The 22,857-nt window shown below is 36.2% G+C and overlaps 2 protein-coding genes across 8 annotated transcripts in view; both read left to right on the forward strand.

Annotated features, from left to right (window-relative positions):
- Window positions 1–5,306, forward strand: part of phc2b (polyhomeotic homolog 2b (Drosophila)) — a 32,048-nt gene extending 26,742 nt beyond the window's left edge. For all 6 annotated transcript variants that reach the window (XM_042758848.1, XM_042758849.1, XM_042758843.1 and 3 more), the window contains 5 exons: window positions 1,384–1,516; window positions 1,835–1,955; window positions 2,966–3,092; window positions 3,199–3,475; window positions 4,219–5,306. In XM_042758848.1, the coding sequence (XP_042614782.1) occupies window positions 1,384–1,516; window positions 1,835–1,955; window positions 2,966–3,092; window positions 3,199–3,475; window positions 4,219–4,379 (819 nt within the window). In that variant the 3' untranslated portion in view covers window positions 4,380–5,306. The remainder of the gene's footprint in view (window positions 1–1,383; window positions 1,517–1,834; window positions 1,956–2,965; window positions 3,093–3,198; window positions 3,476–4,218) is intronic.
- A 125-nt stretch (window positions 5,307–5,431) lies between these two features.
- cttnbp2nla (CTTNBP2 N-terminal like a) lies at window positions 5,432–18,575 on the forward strand. 2 transcript variants are annotated; one of them, XM_042758850.1, is made up of 6 exons: window positions 5,432–6,009; window positions 9,153–9,260; window positions 14,290–14,380; window positions 15,451–15,723; window positions 15,884–15,991; window positions 17,137–18,575. In XM_042758850.1, the coding sequence occupies exons 2-6, from the start codon at window positions 9,190–9,192 to the stop codon at window positions 18,196–18,198; spliced, it is 1,605 nt and encodes a 534-aa protein (XP_042614784.1). In that variant the 5' UTR covers window positions 5,432–6,009; window positions 9,153–9,189; the 3' UTR covers window positions 18,199–18,575. The 2 variants fall into 2 exon arrangements, with proteins under 2 accessions (XP_042614784.1, XP_018961499.1); XM_019105954.2 differs by lacking the exon at window positions 14,290–14,380 and having other exon boundaries at window positions 17,137–18,573.
- The last annotated feature ends 4,282 nt before the right edge of the window (window positions 18,576–22,857 follow it).

Here is a 22,857-nt window from a genome sequence, read left to right on the forward strand (position 1 = left end):
TTAATTCATGGTACAGTAACTGATGTACATTAACTATACATTTTAATTAATAATGTAGTAATCCATTTTGAACATAATAATAACTAAGATTCATAAATGCTATATAAATGATGTACATGTTAACTTATATAATGTTAAAAACTAAATCCTTATTAATATATATGTTTTAGAATTATATATATATATATATATAGTTCTTTGTGTCTGTGTGTGTGTGTGTGTGTGTGTGAGTGTGTGAGAAAGACAGAGAGAAAGAGACTCACATTGATAAATGTCATACAGTTGTTGTTAATGTAATTTAATATAATTAATGTTAATAACTGAAACCTTATTAGAAGTGTTACTCAAGTTTTATATATTATGTTGTGTGTGTGTGTCTTTTGATGGTTTGGATCAACCCTTTCATTGCTGTATCCCTTAATTCCAAACTGCTAAATCAGGTGTGCCCAATCCTGTTCCTGGCGATCGACTGTCCTGCAAAGTTCAGCTCCAACTCTAATCAGTTACACCTACCTTTAATTTTCAAGCAATCCTGAAGACATTAATTAGTTGCTTCAGGTGTGTTTGATTAGGGTTGGAGCTAAACTTTGCAGGACAGTTGATCGCCATTAACAGGGTTGGACACCCCTGTGCTAGAGGGTTACTGTGTATGTGCCGCTGGGCACAGCTTTCCTGATGCCACCGGCGTGGCGTTTGCGCTGACGGCTCGGGCCCGCCATCGCTGCTTGCAGCTATATTTTTAGTTGTTATTAGAATTTATTTTTATTATTTATTATTATTATTCATAATAATTTTTATATAACACCAAAACCACCACCACAGTAATAATAATACATTTATTCTTATTATTTGTTCAGTTATTTATTTAAAAAAAAAAACTAATAATAATACAAATTTAAACTGGAAATTCATTCAATAATAATAAAAATAATTGGTATTGTTAATAGTAATTATTGTTGTTCTAAAATTTATTATTCATAATCATGTAAATACAACAACAATAATACATTTATTATTATTATTCTTTAAGTTAATTATAAAAATGAATACAAATTGAAACTGAAAATGTATTCAATCATTGTTATTAATAATTATTGTTGTAGTTCTAGAATTATTATTATTATTCACAATACTTTAATGCAACAATCATCATCATTGTATTATTATTAATAATTTATTTATTAATTAATTACTTTTTATTTATTTCCTGCATCATGTGTTTGATTGTATGTTAGTGAATTGACATAATTTACAACACTGAAAATCAGACTAAACTGTGGAAAAAATATTGTCTGTTGATCTGCTTACTCCAGCTTAACACAAGTGTTCACAGTGTTCCAGTGATCAGCCTGACATCATTATGTTTGTATGCTGTATTGTCAGGTGGACATACTGCCGGTGCAGGCAGACAGCCCCAAGAAACCAGACACACAGCTTCCCTCAGATCCAGAGAAAACGGCCAGCAGTAATTCCCTCAGTGCCACAAACTCAGACATGGAGGAGGCTGGACAACAAGGTAGACATTTCATTAAGTAGATTCAAACAAATACTGCAGCCCATGGCTGTTTTTTTGTAAGATGCATGACCTTTTTAAGTGTCAGGGAAAAGTTTTGAAAGATTGGAAACCTGCATTGTTATGAACAAAGGAGTGTCATGCATTAGTGATAAGATATGGAATTTCCTGTTTGTGCAATCAAGATGCAGCAAAACATATGCTTCATAATAATGCCTCACTATTCCAACAATTACACACAAACAGTGTTTCAGCTAGTCATAAATAAACTGTAAATTAATACTTCACTTAATACTAAATATTTTATCACTTGTTTATCAGACACGAGGACTCAGGAGGAATCGGAGGAACCCAAGCTCACATGTGAGCTCTGTGGATGGGTCGACTTTGCCTACAAGTTCAAACGTTCAAAACGCTTCTGTTCCTTGGTCTGTGCTAAAAGGTTAGAGATTCAAAAGCATATTAAATGGAAATATATAGACCGATTTTGGTGTTTGCAAACAGTGATGAAGTATTTTTTTTTTGGGTGGAGTCTATCTGGTGGCAGAAAATGACAGTTTTAAAGTAGCGGTCTATGGAAGCCATGGAATAAAAGAATAAAAAAGGTCATTTTGAGTTTGTATTTTAAAATTCTGACTTTTTTCTCGCAATTCCGAAATTATATTTCCTCACAATTCTGATAAGAAAAATCAACTCGTCATTCTCTCGTTTCCCCTCAGCTCAGAATCATGAGTATATATCCCACTCTTCTGGCTTTTTTCCCCTCAGAATTGACAAACTCGCAATTGTTGAGTTAAATTGAGTTATAAAGTCAGAACTAGGAGATATAAACTTGCATTTGTGAGAAAAAAGTCCGAATTTTGAGATAAAATAGGTCAATGTTCTAGGTTTAAATAGTTGGCTATTTCATGATGTAACTGTACGGCTAATAAAATATGTCCCCTATGAACTGCATATGTGAATATTATGTAGACCCATTGTTTAAATCAAATTTATGCTTTAAAAGTAGGGTAATCATAGCCGGCTTCACCCATAGTCCGTCCGTTTAAACATCTGCATTTAGCTTCAAATGGGGTCTTTGACATCACTATCCTATAAAAATTATTTGCATTCAATTATTGACATCCAAAGGCACATCAATACATTTTTTGTCTTATTCCATGGATTTTACCCGTTTCCCTCCACTTGTTCCCAGTGTTTTTCTGCCACCACAATGTGCGCGCAGCTGCATGTGACATATGTCTACTCCAAATTGGTCTATATAGAAAAGCATGTTTAAACAAAGCTGCATGACACTTCACGGTAATTTGAGTTTACTTAAGAAGTTATGATACTCAATGTCTAAAATAACAGATATACTCACTCATTCAGCTGCCTATACTAATAATATATTTTTGTGATATTGCAATATGTGATATTGTCTGTATGGTAATGTATAACACTTTTGAACAGATACAGTGTAAGTTGCACGAAGCGGGTTGGTCTGTTCCACCCCGACAGAACTAAAACAACCAAACAGATAAATCAGTGGAGAAGGAGGAGGTCTCATAGTCCCAGAGGCAGGGAGGCCAAAAAGCAGGTGAACAGCTACTTCAGTACAATGTTGTAGTGTTGCATTGCACAATGTTTTTCTATAACTATATAAAGTAAATGATGCTCATATTGTCTCATTTTATCCCCCACAGCGGCTCTCTGTATCTCAGCAATCTCAGGGAGAATCTATATCCTCACCTCTCCAATCTCAGCCTAGTCAAGGAGAGTCCAGTCCCTGTTCGGATATCTCCAGTTATGAGGAAGCAACTTCCCCCCTCTCTGCAGCCAGTTCTGGCCCAATAGTTTCTCAAGGTGGGGTCACTGCTAACGATCCCGAAGAGCTTCCTCTCCTAAGTCAGCACTTCCTGCCATCTGACCCCACCAAATGGAATGTGCAAGAGGTTTTTGAGTTCATTCGTTCTTTGCCAGGTAAGCTGCTTGTATAATTTGGGGTATATATATATATATATATATATATATATATATATATATATATATATATTGTACTATATTCCAAGTGCTCTTTAAGACATTACTGTTTAAAAGTATGGGTTCAGTACAAGTTTTCTTTAAGAAATTAATACTTTTATTCAGCAAGGACTCATTCAATTTATTAAAAGTGACAGTAAAGACTTTTCTATTGTTTTACATTGTAAAAAAAAAACATCAGTTTCAAATAAATGTTGTTCTTTTGACGTTTCTATTCATCAAAGAATCCTGAAAAAAATGTATCATGTTTTTCACAAAAATGTTAAGTAGCACAAATGTTTTCAACAATGTTAATAACAGGAAATGTTTCTTGAAATCAGCATATTAGAATGATTTCTAAAGGATCATGTGACACTGAATACTGGAGTAATGATGCATCACAGGAATAAATTATATTTTAAAATATCTCAAAACAGAAAACAGTTATTTTAAACTGTAATAACATTTCACAATATTGCTGTTTTTACTGAATTTAATCAAATAAATGCAGCCTTGGTGAGCAAAAGAGACTCTTTACAAAAACATCTTACCAACCCCAAACTTTAGAACAGTAGTGTATATATATACAGACACATGATTTGATATTCTGTCGTATAAATTCTTTTTTTTTTTGCAACAATAAATTACTGTGAATTTTACAAATATGTTAATTAATAGGGCACATTTTTTGACTTCACAATTAGGTTGCCAGGAGATTGCAGATGAGTTCCGTGCTCAGGAGATTGATGGACAGGCCATGCTGCTACTGAAGGAAGATCATCTAATGAGTGCCATGAATATTAAATTAGGACCCGCCCTCAAGATCTTCGCTCGCATAAACATGCTGAAAGATTCCAAGCCTTGAAAAGGCAGTGTGTGTATGTGTGTCCTCTGATGTCACTGACCTTGACCCAGTGACCACAGAACCCCGACTGCACTACAACATTTTTTAAATAATTAACAAAAAAATTGTATACATACTGGGGCTAAAGCCTAAAACTGCACCTCCTCAAGAAAAGAACTGAAATAAATTCAACTGGAACAGAAAATGACCCGACTACCTATGAAAAATCGCACAAATAGTGACTTTATACCAAATGGAAGGCATTATAAAACAGTGATTTGGAATTCTGACTGGGTTTCACAGATCACTGGACTTAACTAGTAGCATCGGTGCTCAGAAGAAATCTTTGGATAATGTACGTATAACAGTGCAGTCCAAACAGAACTAATATTATCATGTGGTTTCACAACTCCACATCTCGGCCCAGATGTCTCTGGATTGTATATTTGTTGTTTTCAGGTATGATTTTGTCTTATTGCACATGCCAGATGCTTTTGTACAGTCAAATATGTTTAAGTAAATTATTCTTACCTTTGTGTGTGAGTATTTGTAACAGAGTTGAATCACAACAAACTGGTGCTATTTCACTCTCGCATTTACTTTAAGACTTAAATAACAGAAGCACAGTGACAGAATATTCAACTTCAAACCTGAAAACCAACCTGTAGAAAAGGATCCAGTCTGAAAAATTCCTGTCAACAGCGCCTTATTCAATGTGTGTCCGTACAGACGCTCTGGTTTTGAGATGCACATTATATTGTATTTGTCTTGGATATTGGGAATGACACTATGTTTGGTTTTAATTGTGCCCAGTTTTGTCAATGTGTGTTGCTAGAAAGGATTGTGATGATGAATTGTGTTTTTTTTTGTACAATGCTTTGTGAAATGCCTGTATTTATCAGATGAAATTTGTAATATAACATTTTTAATGAAGGATTTTCATGTCAACTTGTTTAATTTTTTGACCCTATATCACATTTTGCCCACACACCTTCATTTATTATTATTTTTTATTACATACTTAAATTGTTATTGCATTGTTTAGGTAAATACAAAGCCTGAAAACAAATATATTATTTTGCCTAACTTATTTTTGCGAAACATTCTTCTTTATTTTTCTTTAAATAAAATGTTTCCCAGTTTGAGATTTATCTCATTTAAACTCTGGCACGAGTGTCCAAATATTTTTGGACTATTTTGGAATAATTGTTTACTACAATAAGACACCACTAGGTGGCACACGTGCATTCCTAACCCAAACTAACACGTCTAACATTCAACATTTAGGATGACTTTTAGACTGTTTATGTATCTAACTCGACCCTGATACTATAAAAACTTTATTTTTCACAGAAACCCGTCCAAATATGTCGTGTTGGGAATTCAGGACCGTAGAGTGTTTTCTATTCTCACAGCTGCACAAAGAATCCCATTTTATAAACTTTTCCCGTTACGCCCCGCCTCCTATCCCTGCGTCTCGCTTCTAATTGGTCTATTGTGCTGAAACACTTCCATCCCATTGGCTGTGTAAGATGTCTATCTGCGTTCCTTCACAGCGTATGAACTTTGTTGAAGCCGATGATAAACAACGGTGCTGCTCGATGAGAGATATTGGAAACTTATCATCAAACCTGGCATGGCACCCGCAACGGTGAGAATGTTCTCTTCATAACATCTCTTAATACTTTTATAGTAAAAGATAATAAAAGAAAATGAGCACGAGAGGCAGAGAAAGTTTTGTGTATGAATAGTTTGAATAGTTAATGCTAATTACAGTTTTAAATAGACGACACTTCTGACAGCAACTGTTCTAACAACGAAACGGAGATTAAAAACTGTCCAAATATTCGAGACGTCATATTGTTTTTTATGTATTTATTTATATTTATTATTATTATTATTGTTATTATTACAGCTTTTTGCTTGTCAGATCTGCACAAATGTGAAAGGCTGTGTTTCGAAACGTAGTGCGCTGTCTACCTAGGCATCATTTTTGCATCAATGGGCAAAAATTGAGTTTAATAGTTCATAAGTTTTGGGCATCATATACATTAACGTTACGCGGTGAGAGTCAGATGAACTCCAGTGAACCCAAAAATGCTGCACGCACGTATGATGCCCAAAACTGCTGTCAAAGGCAGTACATTAGGTTTGGATGGATAACATCAAAGGTAATCAACGAAAAAGTGGAACTTTTCCAGTTTAATATAATAGTTATTTTTATTTTATTATTAATTGTATACTGAATATGGTTTCAGAATTTTGCACCTTATTTAAAAAAAAAAAACAGTATGTTATAATAATAATAATAATGATTGAAAAAAAAACATTATTAAATGGTTTAAACGGTTAAAAATATGACACTTTATGTGGTCTGTACAGCTGATCACATCAACAGGCAGTTGACATTGAGCCATCTGTTTTGTAGCTCACAAGCAGCTTGAGGATGAAATGAATTACCCTCTGACATGTCGGGTGAGCTTGGACTCGAACACTGCATGCTTCAGTCTAGCTCCAGGGAAAAATGCTGGGTAATTTAAGAAGCATTTGGGCTGATGTTGAATAGTGTAGCACCATTTAATTCAGAAAGGCATGGACACCGGTAAAAAGGAAATGCCAAATTAGTCAACCATGAAGAACACTCAGATAATCTTCAAGTGCACATCAAAGAAAGAATGTTTTTCTTTTCTTTTTTTTTATTAATCACCTTTCCCTACAATATTTCATTCTAAATCATAAGTTTTAGTAAAGGCTAAAAAAGCTGGTGTATCTTTTATATTTTTCATACTTGATCTATATAACTATTAGGTTATTGAAATTACTTACTGATGCATGATATAATTTTCTTTGGGCTTTATGAAGTGAACTTGTGAAATTAGCGTGTCTATAAAGTATGGCTTTGCTTAGGAACACGATTCAAATTAGCACTGTTTGAATGAGTAAACCGCAAACCATGAAAGCTTTCTTCCATACTCATGGCCTCAGATAGTATGCAGGTTCCATCAGCGCACAATACATCAAAAGAAACGTGATGGCTATTAACTAGCACAGATTTGACTAAAGGTTGCACAACACAGATGAAAAGAAGAATTTGAAATCATGCACTGCAAAGTACAATAATGCTATTTATGGCAGCTCTGACGTGGAAGTCAAGCTTCCAGATTTCAGCTGGAGCACAGTAGCTGGACGTCTTCCGTCTCTGGCATATTATGTAACACCCTGAGACTCCTTCATGACTTCGTGATGTGGAAACATTGGCTAACCGCACAAATCTCGACATGAAGCAGCATTAAAAGCAAAGTGGGGTCAGAATGTAGAAATCTAGATTGAGTTTCATAAGATTATTTCAGTTGAAGCTTGCAGCACAGGGTCAAGCATTTATGGTGCACACAGCTATATGGGATACTTTCTTGGTTCGATATTTTCAAGGTTATTCATGCACAATTACCGAGTATTTAGAAGCAAGAGCTCGGGAAGGAATTTCAGTCAGTCTCACCCTTCCAGCAAGAAGTCTCTTTCTTTAGCTTTGATGTGTGACAGATGCTTTGACTCATGAGTAAAATGGAAAAATGACTTGCTTATTTCTTTTCCTGTGAACTGCACAGAAAGAGAAACAACATGGAAATGGGAAGGGTTTTTTTTAGATCACAGCTGTGATCTATAGCCATTAGGTTCTTGGACAAGCCTGTTAACCCTTTGATTGCTACAGGAGGACTGGCTTAAAATAAATGGCTTTTGATGAAGCATAAATGTCTACTAGACTGAACATTGTGATGGGCTTAATTCAGGTTGTTGATTTAGTGCAATTAAGTAAAAATGCATTTAATCATGCCCTGATTGGTAAGTAATTTTTTTCTACTATCAAAGTAGTCTGTTTCTTGATGCTAAGACCAAATTTTTTTTAAAGAAATTAACACTTTTATTCAGCAAGGATACATTAAATTGATTAAAAGTGATAGTAAAGGCATTTATAATGTTACGAAAGATTCTTTTTCAAATAAATGGTGCTGTTCTTTCTATTCATCAAAAATCCTGAAAAAAAATCCAGAAAAATAAGATTGTTTTCAACATTAATAATAATAAGAAATGTTTCTTGAGCAGCAAATCAGCATATTAGAATGATTTCTAAAGGATCATGTGACACTGAAGACTGGAGTAATGATGCTGAAAATTGAGATTTGCATCACAGGAATAAATTAGATTTTAAAAGATATTCAAATAGAAAACATTTCTTTTTTAATTTGTAATTATATTTCACAATATTAGTTTTAACTGTATTTTTAATTAAATAATGCAGCCAATTGGTGAACATAAGAAACATTTCAAAAACCTAAAAAAAAAAAGGTTTGAACAGTAGTGTGTCTGTGACAAATATGCCTGCAAGTGGTATTGATGTTTAATGGCAGCAGTAGCTGAAAACATCTGCTTGCTGCAGTCATACTGGAAACCTAAAGCAAATGAGCAAATGTATATAGTTAATCTGTTTACTGTGGGTTTGCATTGTTTATTTCATTATACCGTGCACTGAATAAGCAGCACACTGTATAATCAGGACAAGCACATGGAGAATACAACAGACTGTAGTCATTTGGTCTGCAGATGGAAAGGAAGGGAGAAGATTTGTAGACATGGAGATTGTTGCCTGACTGCATGTTTTCCAAACAATTTAGCATAGACTTTGTCCTTATGTAGTGTATCTTTTGCTGAAAAAAGTCATTAGAATCTCTGTCTGCATTTGAGTTTTATTTCGTATTTTGTCGCCCACTCATTTGCAGCGGTTTGTTGTCTTTTCAGGAGTCGAGGCTGAATGTGGAGGCTCTGAGTAAGAGAGATGTGCTGCTTCTCTTTAGTGTTCTTGAGGGAGAGCTGGAGGCCAGAGACTTTGTCATACAGGCACTCAAGGTCAGTCAAGTCCCATCAATGGACAAGAATGTTTTTTTTTTAGTTTCTTTGTAAGCGGCAATCAATGGCAGAACAGGCAAATCATGCTGCTCTTAATTCTTAAAGGAACAGTTCACTCAAAAATGAAAGTTCTGTCATTATTTACACAGCCACATGTCATTCCAAACCCATATGCTGTTATTTTTTTCTGTGGAATTTTTGGAGAATCTTCATACAGGTCTTAATTTGGACCAAAAACGCTATAAATGAACCATAAAATTGGTTTATGACCTGTGCACTACACATCTAAGCCTTCTCAAGCTATACAGTAGTTTTGTGTGATGCACAGAAAGAAAATGGGCATCACAACATAACAAAAAAAGAGAAAATCATTCCTGTGTCATGTACAATTTATTAAGGAGCATCTGAACTTATTTTTCCATTCAAGATGTTTGGATGTTCAGCTACGTACAGTGCTGTTGTTGCATGTTTATCCATGCAGCTGCGACCCAAGTCATACTGTACATCAATTTACACTCCCTCTGTGATTGGCAGCTCTTATGATCTTGCGGTGTGTATTTCTTGGTATTTCTTAGAGAGTTCCCATTAAACAGATATATAAACAAACCCAGATTGTCCTGAATGAATTTTATGATGACCTAGATAGCTGTGATCGATAAAGTCACATTAGTTGATGAAAACAGAATGCTAATCTGCAATCAGTTAGTTTTGTTGTATTTAGTTTCATTTTCTTCAGAACACACACACTCACACATATATATGAGCAACATCACACGAGTAGCAGTGCGATATGGCTGTATATCAGCACGGCTGTGTGTAGGCAAAAGGTATTACAAGAATATTGCATGCCTGGACAAGGCTCTCAGCCAATCAGATTCGAGGACCAGAAAGAACTGTTTTGTGTATATATATGTGTGTGCCATTTAAAAAAATAATTATTTCTACAAATTCTAAATATTTTTTTATTAATATAATTATTTAAAACACATTTTCGGTCCATCCCTGGTTATCATGGTGGTTACTTCAATACTTCAATAATAGTATGCTTCAGTAATTGTCGGATGACAGTAGTTGGCTGTCAAACACGTTTAACTCTTTGCACAGCAGACTAGATACCCAGGAGAGACATTATAGCTGTATCACTCAATGAAACCCAGATGTTTGTCTGGCTCAGAGCTCAATCGTACACGTTAGCAAATTAAAAACTAGTATATTAAACACTAAGAAACCTCAGTGTACAGTTCATCTCTGTCAAAGCTCAGTTTAAGACATATAAAGGCTATACATTTATAAAAACATCGTTAGCCTTTATAAAACTTGTCCTTACACTAGAAATGATGCCGCTGGTATGCAGAGTTCTTGGTTAGCTGTGCAACAAATGTCTCACATGTTTTTAGAATAGTTGCCAATAATAATACACTTAAATAAATGCCAAAATGATTGATATTTTCTCATACCCACTGTTAAAACTGTTGTTGTACTTCCTGTGTTTTGCTATTTTCTGTGTTACCAGTTCAACTGCTTTCACACATTAATTTCAACAGCATTCATCAGGGTTTAATTAGAGCAGACTGGATCTCATTTACCTTGCTTTTTCATCAAACTCTTTTCTGCTTAACTTTTATTTATCTATTTTTTCTGTGAGTCTCCTACTACATTCCACTGCTGTTGCTGGGCCTCGTCCCACACTCCTGGTGGACACCAGGCTTCCAAATGCTGCCAGATCCAGCAGGCCAAACTGAACTCACAATCAATTTATTTATTTATTTATTTTAAATGTGTGTGTGTACAATTCAAACTCATAAAAAATATGTTAAACTAAAAATATGTCTAAATTTTTTATTCATATTATATATATATATATGTGTGTGTGTGTGTGTGTGTGTGTGTGTGTGTGTGTGTGTGTTCATATTTTTTTTTTTTTTTTTTTTTTTTTTTGCTTTGGTGTGAAATGTAACCTGGACCAGTGAGTTTACTGTCAATTTAGATATATCACAATAGTTAATTCTGTGGATAAAGCTGATTTACTTATTTGGCAATTGAGGAATGACTCAAAATCAGCCAGACAGTGAGCAAGACAGCTTCCTTTTTGAGCATACCATGTGCGTCAGTACAAACGCCAATACTCTGGGCCCCCGATCAAGCCTTGCTTTATTCCGAAATACACTTTGAATGTTGTTTGTTCACTGCAAAGCCACACACAAACATGTCAAACATTATTACTTTTGTCTACCATCAGCTTTCAACTTTATTATAGTGCCGTTGGTTCATCTGATCATGTTAGCATGGTAATAAAATTCAGCATCTGTGCTCTCAGATCATGATTTTTGTGGTAAAGCTCTATCAAAGCCTGCACAGATATTATCTGCTGCATTCCTATTCTCGAAAGCATTGGACTGAGGCTATGTGAGCATCACAAACAGTAGATTCAGACATTAATCATTCTTTTGAATCACTTTTAAGTGACTTCTTAAGTAGATGGCATATATTTAACCCAACTGTATATTTCTTCTAAAACCCTCTGTGGTTTTTAGGGGTGATGTTCTGGCATGCTCTGTCATACAATCTCTGTCACTCACTGCCTGCTTTGAATGAGGTCATTAATGCATGACTTTTCTGCTTTGACTCTTACACACATTACAAATTTCCTTTATGCATTTGGTCAAAAGAAAAAGGGAAAATCAACGGGAGGGAAGAAGTCACATCACAACAGCTCCTAATCTCTGTGTAACTTCATTAGCCATGCTAATCGTACATACTGTACAAACACTATTCATTAATTTGCTTGTGGTGCTTTCACTGAAAAAAAAGAGGGGAACTAAATAGTATTTTGCTCAAATAATCATTTTCATGCTTATTTCTGCCCCTTCGCAGCTGTTGACTTTTAAACTTGAAAACATTTCATGACTAACAAAGTAAATAGACTTGAAGTTCCAGAAAGAATACCTTCCAGGTGTTCAGCTCAAAGTTTCAAGCAAGTTAACAACATAAATATATAATCTTAAAAAAGCTTCATATGAGGGGCTAGTATGGATGATTTTGAGAGTGCAGGTAGCAGATAGCAACAGTATCTCACTATTGTCAGTGTGCTGTTTACCTTTATTCCTGGTCTCTCTAATTTTCTTAGTGAAGATACTCTTTATGGTATCTTTATCTATCAGATAGACTAACACACACACGGAGATTGTTTGAAGGCACCAGACTGGCTGACTTATCTTAAGTCATTAGTATGGTTAATCTTCCCAAGGCCCCCATAATTGCTCAAGCTATTAGCCTAAACACACACACACACACACACACACACACACACACACACACACACACACACACACACACACACACACACACACACAATTGAAAGCATCATAAATATAGAATGGAAGCAGACACCCATTAGCTTCCCGAACAAAATATTTTACATACAATACAGCTGTTGTTTATTTGGACTATTTGGAGCTTAAATGACCTTTATGGAGCTTAAATATAATTAAAATTGTCCAAAGTGTCCTGTTTATTTTTTTTTTCTAAGCAAAAAATTACCTTTATACGTTCTTACAGCCCCAAAAATGAATTAATTGTAATTTTAAATCTTTACCAATCTTTGTCATTATACTTCAAACCAGAATTTACCTTTTTGTCAGCAAGAGGTTTTTAATAATTTTAAATATTATAACATTTGGTATGATCACTTACTCTTTTATATATTTTAATAAGTGAAGGTCAGAATAAGTACATTAATTTTTACATAAATATATCTGTTATGCAGAATGACGATAGAATATTATTTCACCCATATTTTGACATTTTATTTTCACAAAAGTTATTTGAGTCTGACCTGTCATGTTGCAACCCCTTTTGACCTTTCCTTTTATCACTTTTCTTTTCTGACTTTTCCTGTAAACATAAATCAAAGCAGTTATATAATAAAAAAAAGATTTTACTTATTATGCAACAACTCCTAGATGCCTATCTTAAAGTTGTCCACTTCAGAAACGCCTTTCCTTACTTTAGATTTCTTCCCCTTCATGTTTACCATCTTTTTCCACATAATTCACAGGATATTTCCCAGATCAAGGAATTTACCCAGTGAATGCTTAAGCTTATTTATTTCCAGTTTGTCATTGGATACCTTAGTGACCACTATAAAATCCCAGAAATCCCAAAACATTAATTTTTATTATATGCAAGACATGCATTTTTTAAACCCCAAGCTTTCATTAAAGTATTGGTGGTAATATCACCCACCATCATCCTCAGATTCTTGTTAAGCACTTCCAGCAGGCCTCCTCTAGACAAAAACACAGCTTCTTCTCTCTTTCTGTCTCACCCCTTCTGCTTCAGAGACTGTAAAACACTCATTCATTGTGTCACGTCTACACGGCACATTTATCTGTTCCAGCATCAGTGCCACAGAGGTTCACAAAGAGTCAAAGTGTACTGACTTACACTCATGTACCATATTATTCATGTCTAGTGTGTGAGATTCTGATAATCCTAAATTCTTGTAGAAGTAGAATCTTAGATCTGCCTTATATGGCAAGTTCATGCTCATGTTTCTGAATGTTAGTAAACCATTAAACACACAAATACTCTCTCACACACTTACCAGATGGACATGCATGTCACAACCTGAATCTGTCATTCTAAAGAGCAGATGAGCTGAGTGATATGACAATGCAGTGGAGAACATGTTTCTTTGAAATGTTTTCTTTCTTTGTTCATTTCAACATGGTCATTATATATATATATATATATATATATATATATATATATATATATATATATATATAGTGTGTGTGTGTTCCTAAGACAACTATATATATATATATATATATACATATACATAATGTAATAATGAAGAATATAGTTTTGTGACTGGTAATGATTATTTATGGTCAATAAATAAATAAATAAACCTCTACTGGCAGGTGTGATATAACGTTAATTTTGCACTTGTTTAGATGTATATTCATCTGCGTGTCTTTACCCTCTCTCCTGGCATTCATTTTCATTCCTCTTTTCCCTGTAGATGTCTAGTCATTTTTCAGCAGCTCCCCGTCTTACAGCTTTCAGCTGAAATCACAAAACTCGCCATGTCCTTCCAAACTACCCTGTACAAGGTGAAGTGTTTCATCCCACCTTTCTCATTACATTCAAGCTCAAACTTCTTTTGTTGAAACCAAAAATATGTTTGTAAGTTTAAGTAACCACCCAGAACACCCTAGCAACCACTTAGCAACTTTCCAGAACATCTTAGCAACCACACAACACACTCCCTAAAAACAACCCAAGATACCCATCAAGCAACTCACTAAAAACTCTCTAGCAGCCACCCAACACACCCTAGCAACACCAGTTAACTCCCTAGCAATCATCCAGGGCTCCCTTCAAGCACCTCGGAAACTTTCTAGAACTGGAACTGGTAATTTTCTAGTAACTACCCAGTGTACCATAGCAACCACCCAGAACACCTTATGCAGCAATAACCTGGCAACCCTGGGTAACTTTTGGGTTTCCTCCTTTATTTTTATTTTTTTTCTGTTGTTCTCAGATTGTCAACACTACTTGAATGATGTAATATAAGACTCTTTCTAGCTCTCAGTGACACTTTCTTCACTGTTCAAACAGTTCCGTTCGGTTCCTTGTCCCTGTGTTTTTTTTTTCTGGGTCAAATGAGTTCTTTTAGTTCAGAGTCATTTCAGGAGGTATTAAATTACTCCAGCTGGAACTTTTTTTGGTGTCCCATTCGCTGCATTGACCCTTCGTATACTGGAGCAATTGTTTCATCCCTTTATGGACCCCTTCCTTGACCTCTTACTTAAAACAACAAACACCAGGAGCTGAACACACACACATATACACAGAGCCTAAGAGAATGGTTTATGTTGCTTTTGGCAGGGTCATATGCTCTCTATCATCTCATTTCCTGTTTAGAAAGCAAGTTTGTACTGAGTGTGTCTGTGTGAAAGAGAGAAAAGTGGAGGGAGGCCTCTTTACAAGGCTTGCAGAGTTTTGAATGGAAGCTACAAAAATGAGTCACAAACTACCAAGATAACAGATCTCGGATAGCTGTTTCATATCAAAAGATTATGGAAAATTGGATTTTAAACACTAATTGTTAAAACTGAAATGAGCAGAAATCCTTCTAAACTAATCCAATAAATCCCTATCTGTCTCTGTCTCGCTATAGGCCCAGCGTAGGGATTCCTACATGTGGGAGCGATATGGTAAATACAACCTGAGCGACCCGTTCCTGGCCCTGCAGAGAGATGGTGAGGTCCTCCAGAGCTCGAGCCAGACCAGGGGAGACGGAGGAAGTTCCTCCCAGAGACGAGACGGTGTCTGTGCGGCCACAGCTCACTCGGATCCTTTGGCGGTTCTGAAGTTGGTGGTCGGACACTGCAGAAGGATGCAGGAGAAGATGCTGAAACAGCTGGCAGCTGCTGAGAACAGACACAGGAGGGTGAGTTTATACTGCAGCTGAAAGCCACTGACATGGATACTAATGTGAGCATCATATCATTTATATTGGATTTACCACAGTGTAGCAGGTCAAGGAGAGATTGGACTGGTTTGTAGGCTAATCAGTATCTCATTCTGTCGCCCCTCTGTGGTGGTTTTAGGTCATTGCTGATCTGGAGGAGGAGAAGAGGAAGCATGCTGAGGATACTGCAGAAGGAGATGATGTCACTTACATCCTGGAGAAAGAGAGAGAGCGCCTCCTGCAGCAGGTACAAAGAACTGAAAATACTATACTTAAATTATATTATCTTAATTTGAGGTACCACAGGCTACAATTTCTTTTGCTTTAGTAAAAATGAGTTATTGATGTTAAAATATACAATATAATATACATTATTTTTTTTTAAATTTTACACGTTTAAATATACAAATTATGTATCATATGATTAAATATGCACATTTTTGCATATTACAACAAAAGTAATATAGATCCCACAGAAAATGTCTAATTAACAAATCTGATTGCTTAAGCCTTTGTCAAAACACAGTATTTAATAAAACATGCTGTTTAATATAAATAGAACATAATATTAATATAAAATTGGCCACAAAATATAAAGGAAAAATAGGAAAGATTTTCTAGCAGCAATAAAATGTAGGAATAAAATGTTAAATTAGGAGCTCAACCATGAAAATTAGATATTACTTTTGAGCAAAATATCCTTTTACAAATGCAAACTAATGCTAATATGAAAGGTGACGTAAAAAGTATCCAAACATTGTTATAAGATACTTTTTTTTTTTTATATATATATTTTTTTTTATTTTTACGAAATACAATTGTTTTCCCGTTTTTGGCTAATTTTTCCTTCTTCTTGTTTTAAGAATGAACTGAATAAAATTTAGTGAGATTTGCGCTTGAAATGACAAATTATAAAATAATTCCAGACATTACTGTTCAAAAGTTTTTTTTTTTTTTTCAAACTTTCAAAAGTAACTCTCAAATATATGCTGTTTATTTTAAATAATAATCAAAGAATGTATTGTGAAAAAAAAAACTGTTTTCAACATTGATAATAAGAAATGATTCAAATCAGCATATTAGAATGATTTCTGAAGGATCATGTGACACTGAAGTAATGATGCTAAAAATTCAGCTTTGCCTTCAAAGGGATAAATTACATAAAAAAAAAATACATTGTAATAATTTTTCAAAATATTTGTTTCACTGTATTTTTTATCAAATAAATGCAGCTATGCTGAGTGTAAGAGATTTTTTTTTACAAACATTTAAAAAAAATCCCCAAACTTTTAAGTAGTGTTTATTTTCAGAAAAATGTAATTTTCTTTTGTAAACTTATAAATCTATCAGTTTATTTCCAACTAATTGGTTTATTTTTTAATACTTTTTTAGTTGGAGTTTGAGAAGGCAAAGACGTCCCGAATGGAGAGGGAGAACAAACGACTGAACGATCAGTTAGAAGACCAGCGAGTCCAGCATAAACAGCTTATGATGGCGGTGACGCGTGAATGCAAACGCTCCGGCACTCGTGCCCATGAGGAATCCCAGCACGCCAACGAACTCAGCCATCGCCTCGATCGTGAGCGAGTGGCCAATCAGGCTCTGAGGGCGGAGCTCGAGGAAGAAAAGAAGCGGGCTATGCAAACGGAGGCGAGGCGAGAGGAGCTGCTGGCCGAGTTTGACACTGAAAGGGAGCAGCTTGGGCTGAGATTAAGAAAGGAGGAAGCGCGCTCTAGAGCACTACAGGAAGAACTAGAGAAGCTGAGGAGAGAGATGAACAATGCAGAGGAGAAATCAAACAAGATGCAGATAAAAATGAACGGACACCATGTTCCTATGGAGGAAAATGGGAATGTTGAAAAGCAGGGCATGTTAACCAATGAGAGCTCTCAGACCAATCCACAAGCTCACAGCCCTACAAACAGCAATCAATCACCTGACATGCCCAGTACACAAGCTGCATACCAGGCTGGCATCAACCAGCGCTTCCATGCAGCACGTCACAAGTTCCAAGGCACCTTTGATCAAGATTCCCAGACTGTCTCCTCCCCTCCGAATAGTCCATGTGACTTCTCGCCCTGTGCAGCCCATGTGACTCCACCAGACAGCACTTCTTCTAAACAAGCGGCCCGCAGCACTGTCACACAGGCTCTGAGTCGCTTCAGCACTCAGCAAAGTCCCAGCAAACCAACATCCCCCAACAGTTCCCCTTTCGGCACAGATTACCGCACATTGGCCCTCTCCGGGATGTTGTCTCCCACCATCAGGTCTCCAACTATTCCCAAAGGGATCCCACCTCCAGTCCCACCCAAAAAACCAGGCCTCACTGACACACCGCCTTCTCCAGCCACGCTCCGAGCTGCTCGCTTGGCTCAAATGACGGTCGGTTGTGGACGCAGCAGCAACTCAGAGAACAGCAAAGAACCAGACCTGGTGCTGTCGTCTAGCGGCTAGCAAGCACAAATGATGCAAACTTGATCGTGTCAAACACTGTTGATTTTTTTTTCTTTTTTTTTTCTTTTTTTGTAAGGGACATTTCAGGTTTTTAAAATCAGTTTTAGAATATTTGAAACATATTTTCTAAGTAAATTTGCAATATTACCATATCTCAGTGAGATGCATGTTGATTGTGTGCATGAATACATTATACATTCTGTATTTTACCATGAGAAAAATCACCTGTTTATCACAGACAGTCACCAGCTTCTATAAAGTTTTATATATTGTTATTCAAACAAATCAATAGGTTGGTGTCAATCTTTTTTTTTATTTTTTATAAATTACTACTTTTATTCAGCAAGGCTGCATGAAACTGATCAAAAGTGACAGTAAAGACTATCTTATAAAGGATTATTTAATAAAAAAAAAATCTGTTCTTTTGAACTATTTTCAACATTGATAATAATAATAAATATTTTTGAGCAGCAAATCAGCATATTAGAATGATTTCTGAAGGATCATGTGACACTGAAGACTGAAGTAATGATGCTGAATATTCAGCTTTACCATCACAGGAATAAATGACATTTTAAAATGATTTCAAACAGAAATCAGTTATTTTAAATTGTAAAAATATTTTACAATATTGCTGTTTTTACTTTATTTTTTGATCATGTAATAAATGCAGGCTTGGTGAGCATAAAAGACTTCTTTCAAAAACATAAAAAAAATCTTACCCACCCCAAAAGTTTTGCACAATACTGCACATGATTGTGTATCTGAACATTTTACCCTTTCCTGTCATCTAGTTTATACACTGAACTATATATTTAACAGATTGCATGTGCAAACAACCCCTTGCTTTCTTACATAGCAGTTTGTTTTGTATATCTAAAGGTACTTGATATTTAGCCTAATATTTGTCTCGCTCAGAATCATGTTACAGATGTATCACATTATAATGTTGTTTTTCTTTATCCTTTTTTTTTATTTTATTTTGTGATCTGATATGAATGTTATTTTTATAACCAATATAATTTTTTTTTACAATTTTTTTGTTACACTTGTAGCCATGGGCTGGAGCAATGATTTTAGATTTGCATATTTGTACCGCCTAAATCCAGCCAGCAGAGGGCACAGTATCACCTATCCTCAGCCATTCAAGTTTGGAAAGGAATACTAGTACACTAGCTTACTGCATATATTTCTTATATACTGCCTTCTGTTTTTTTAAACAATAGTATGTGAAATAAAGTTATTTTGAGATTTAATCCAATTTTGTTGTTGTTGTTAAAAAATTCAAAAAAAAAATCACAGATGATATTTGTCATCGACCCTTAGATCCTCCAGCATCTGCTGTCTCAAACTCGGGACAAAGCGTGTGAAAAATGAGTGTGCATCACAAGCATCCATGTGAGACTAACAGGAGCGGGGATCATAGTTTAACCAGCCAGGAGCCTCTCCCTAAATCCTAAATCCCCTCTTTATGTGTGTGTATATGTGTGTGAGTGTGTGTGGTCGGGGAAACAGAGAGGCAAACACGCATGAAGTATGTGCCACTCTGCCCCCCCAGTCACAATGGTCTTACCAGGTTCCAATCAAGCGCAAACTTCCTGCTCGTACAGTCTTGAGCTGGACTCAATTTGAAAAATCTAATTTGAATCTGTTTAAGAATTACAATAAAAAATTAATTAAAATCATATCAGTTAAATCTAATATAAAAATCTAATTTGAACTGAATATAAAACACATTTCCCCTTCAAGGGAACTCCACACTGCGTCCCCTAGGGGACACTTTAGGGAATGCCATCAGCATGACCAGCGTCTGAACCACGTGTGAAAATACTCCAAATCATTGGCCCGCACAGCCTGTGACATCATTAGCGGAGCACCCGGAAGTATAAGAGGGTGCCTGTAATGCACGTCATCAGCTTTGTTTGTCTTCAGGAGCTGTCTGTTTGCGTATATGCAGGAAACACTCTGCAAAATGTTCAGTTAGTGCGTCCCTCCGTTTGAGGACCTGACAACATCCATGATTGATGCATATTGTGCAATGCATGAGCAAGGTGCGAATAATTGAGCGATGTGCGTAAAGACAGCGGAATGCGCTCTGCATGTTGCGTGATGCGATCACGCTGAGAAATGCCTCGTATGCTTGTTTCTCTTTTGAGGTATGAGAAATGAGCACCTACCACACATAGTTGGGGGCTGCCGAGGCACCTAGGCAGACCGATCATGGGGATTGTAGGCGGGGCATGGAAGGAATCTGACAGGAAGTGCTTTCCCTTTCAGGTGTTCCTCGGTGCATCCAAAATCGCATACACTCTGAGTAGGTACTACATTTGAATTTACTTCACGACAGTTAAAAAAGTACATTCTGTATAGTATGAATATGGTAAGTATGAATAAAATCCCTTTGACTAGCTGCCCGGGTCAAGATGTCCCTCACGAGAGTATGGGCTCCTTGTTCCTCTTTTCAGTCCACATGTACATGTTCCTTGGATTGAGCACTTGGATTAAAGTCTCCCTGTTCAGGAAATTATTTGTCAAAGATGTACCGGTTGAGGCTGGTTTCCTTTGATAAGATCTCCCCCTGAGTCGAGAGCTTTTTTCCTACCTAATATTTATGGTGGCAGGGTTGGGCTGCCTCCCCACTTTCTAGTGCTTTTAAGTAGGCAGTCCCCCTGAGGTTCCTTTTTATATGCTAGGCTGCCTCCCCTGATTTCAGGGTATTCTCAAGCAGGCAGTCCCTCTCAATCCCACATGCTTTGGTCTGTCTCCCCAAAGGGTTTTAAGTAGATGGACCATTGTCCTAGGAACATAGCTGTTTGAGGACAGTTGTGTTCCCAACTTGGCTGAATGGGATGTCCCTCCTTATATTAGTGTTGGTTGGGTTCCCCATTTCCCCAAAGTTCTTTTAGCTGTCCAAAGCACTATTTTTGGTGCTCTCTCACCAGGTGGACAGGCATGCACTGTGGCATGGTGTAGTGGGTATTTCGTTACCCAAAGTGTACCCAAGGAGATGCAGTGTGGAGTTCCCTTGGATGGGAACATCTCAGGTTATGTGTGTACTGTTTAAATAAAATACTGATTACATTAAATGTTTACAAATTGTTTGTATTTAATGTTCCTTAAAATATCAGTGCTGCTATTTCTGCTGACTACACTGGTTTATCAGATGTCCTGTGTGTCAGGGGATGGTCACCCCCTCTGGTGGATGCTGCTAATTAACATTCCTGTTTGGGACAGTAGGTCGAGGTTGCGAGGCCGACAGGGACGCATGCCTGGCCTGGTGAAATCTGTCTCCCACACACTGCTATAATCACCAGCTCCTCTAGATCAGGGGAGGGGAGGGCACTAACCTCTCAGTACAGAAAGGACACGTCACTAATTATTGGTGCACATCCTGGGTCCCAGTGGGTTAAGTATTCTTGTCACACAAAGACAACAAAAAAGGATGCTTTCCACTGTATGAGCTCCAATAGTAGTTAGATTTGACATTCAATCATATTTAGTGGTGGTTGCTAAGGCAAGCATCACTATTACTAAAGTTCACACTTAATGATAGTGTTAGTGATCTGAACAAACTTGTAAACCTAAGTATTTGAAATATTATGGCACAGAACTTGTGATACCTGATATAGTGTAACTTGTAGAGGAGAAGTGATTAGATGTGCAATTGCGACACACACACACACACACACACACACAAAAACATATATATATATATATATATATATATATATATATATATATATATATATATTTATATATACATACATTCATACAGTATTGCAATCAGTTCCTTGTCTGCATATTTGAGTGTCTGTTTCCAAGACTTAAAATATATATATTTAGAATATTTTAACATGAGTAAATAAATGGCATGCAAACAAAATGGATGCTACATCAACTTATCTCCTAAAGCGCGTATTTCCTTCTTTAATGATCTTGGCAGGAAGCTAAAGGACAGAGTGTAAGTGACCAGAAACTTTCTTTCTTGCGCTCTTTGTTGTTTACTTTGTATTGCTGTTTGTTAAGCAGTTCCCACTCTATCTAACACCAGTGGTGTATTTTATGAGCAAGCTGGGGTGATTATGTACACTGACAATGTCACATCCCAAAATATATGAGCAATGGCTACTATCTTTGTTGAGAAGGTATTAATTGAGTTATATATAGACTAGTATACGCTAGTCCAGCATGTTGATATCTAAACAAACACTGGATGTCTGACCTCATATAACATTATACCGAAACATAAGGCAATAGCCAGATAAAAAGACGATAGATAGATAGATAGATAGTTAGTCAATTTGTCCAAGTAATTTTTGCCTCAAACTTTTTGTGAAATGGTTGAAAAGCTTGCTTGTGCTATCTGTCTTTAAAATAAACTAAACTTAATTTGATATTTGTTATGAATGCAAAACCATTCATTCATTTTTAAAGGTGTAGCCTAAGCTCTAAACATACTTAAGTCACTGCATTCCATTGTACAGCACGATTCCCTTACTTAATTAGACATTAAATATGGTTAAATGTTAGGCATTAAAAATTGGTCGGAGTAACGCCTCTAACAGTGTTGAAAAGCGCGGCTGATATCTGTGACAGCATCAGGAAATGAGTGTTGACGCGAGCTCATTCATCTCGTCTCCTCGTGCTGACTCCAGCCAA

This window comes from Cyprinus carpio, chromosome A6, assembly GCF_018340385.1.
Source record: "Cyprinus carpio isolate SPL01 chromosome A6, ASM1834038v1, whole genome shotgun sequence".
NCBI classification, from domain to species: domain Eukaryota; kingdom Metazoa; phylum Chordata; class Actinopteri; order Cypriniformes; family Cyprinidae; genus Cyprinus; species Cyprinus carpio.

Coding starts and splice junctions, on each gene's coding strand:
- cttnbp2nla (XM_042758850.1), top strand. CDS start 9,190: ATGTGCTGCTTCTCTTTAGTGTTCTTGAGGGAGAGCTGGAGGCCAGAG. Junction 14,381..15,450: donor TCCAAACTACCCTGTACAAG/GTGAAGTGTTTC, acceptor GTCTCGCTATAG/GCCCAGCGTAGGGATTCCTA. Junction 15,724..15,883: donor CTGAGAACAGACACAGGAGG/GTGAGTTTATAC, acceptor TGGTGGTTTTAG/GTCATTGCTGATCTGGAGGA.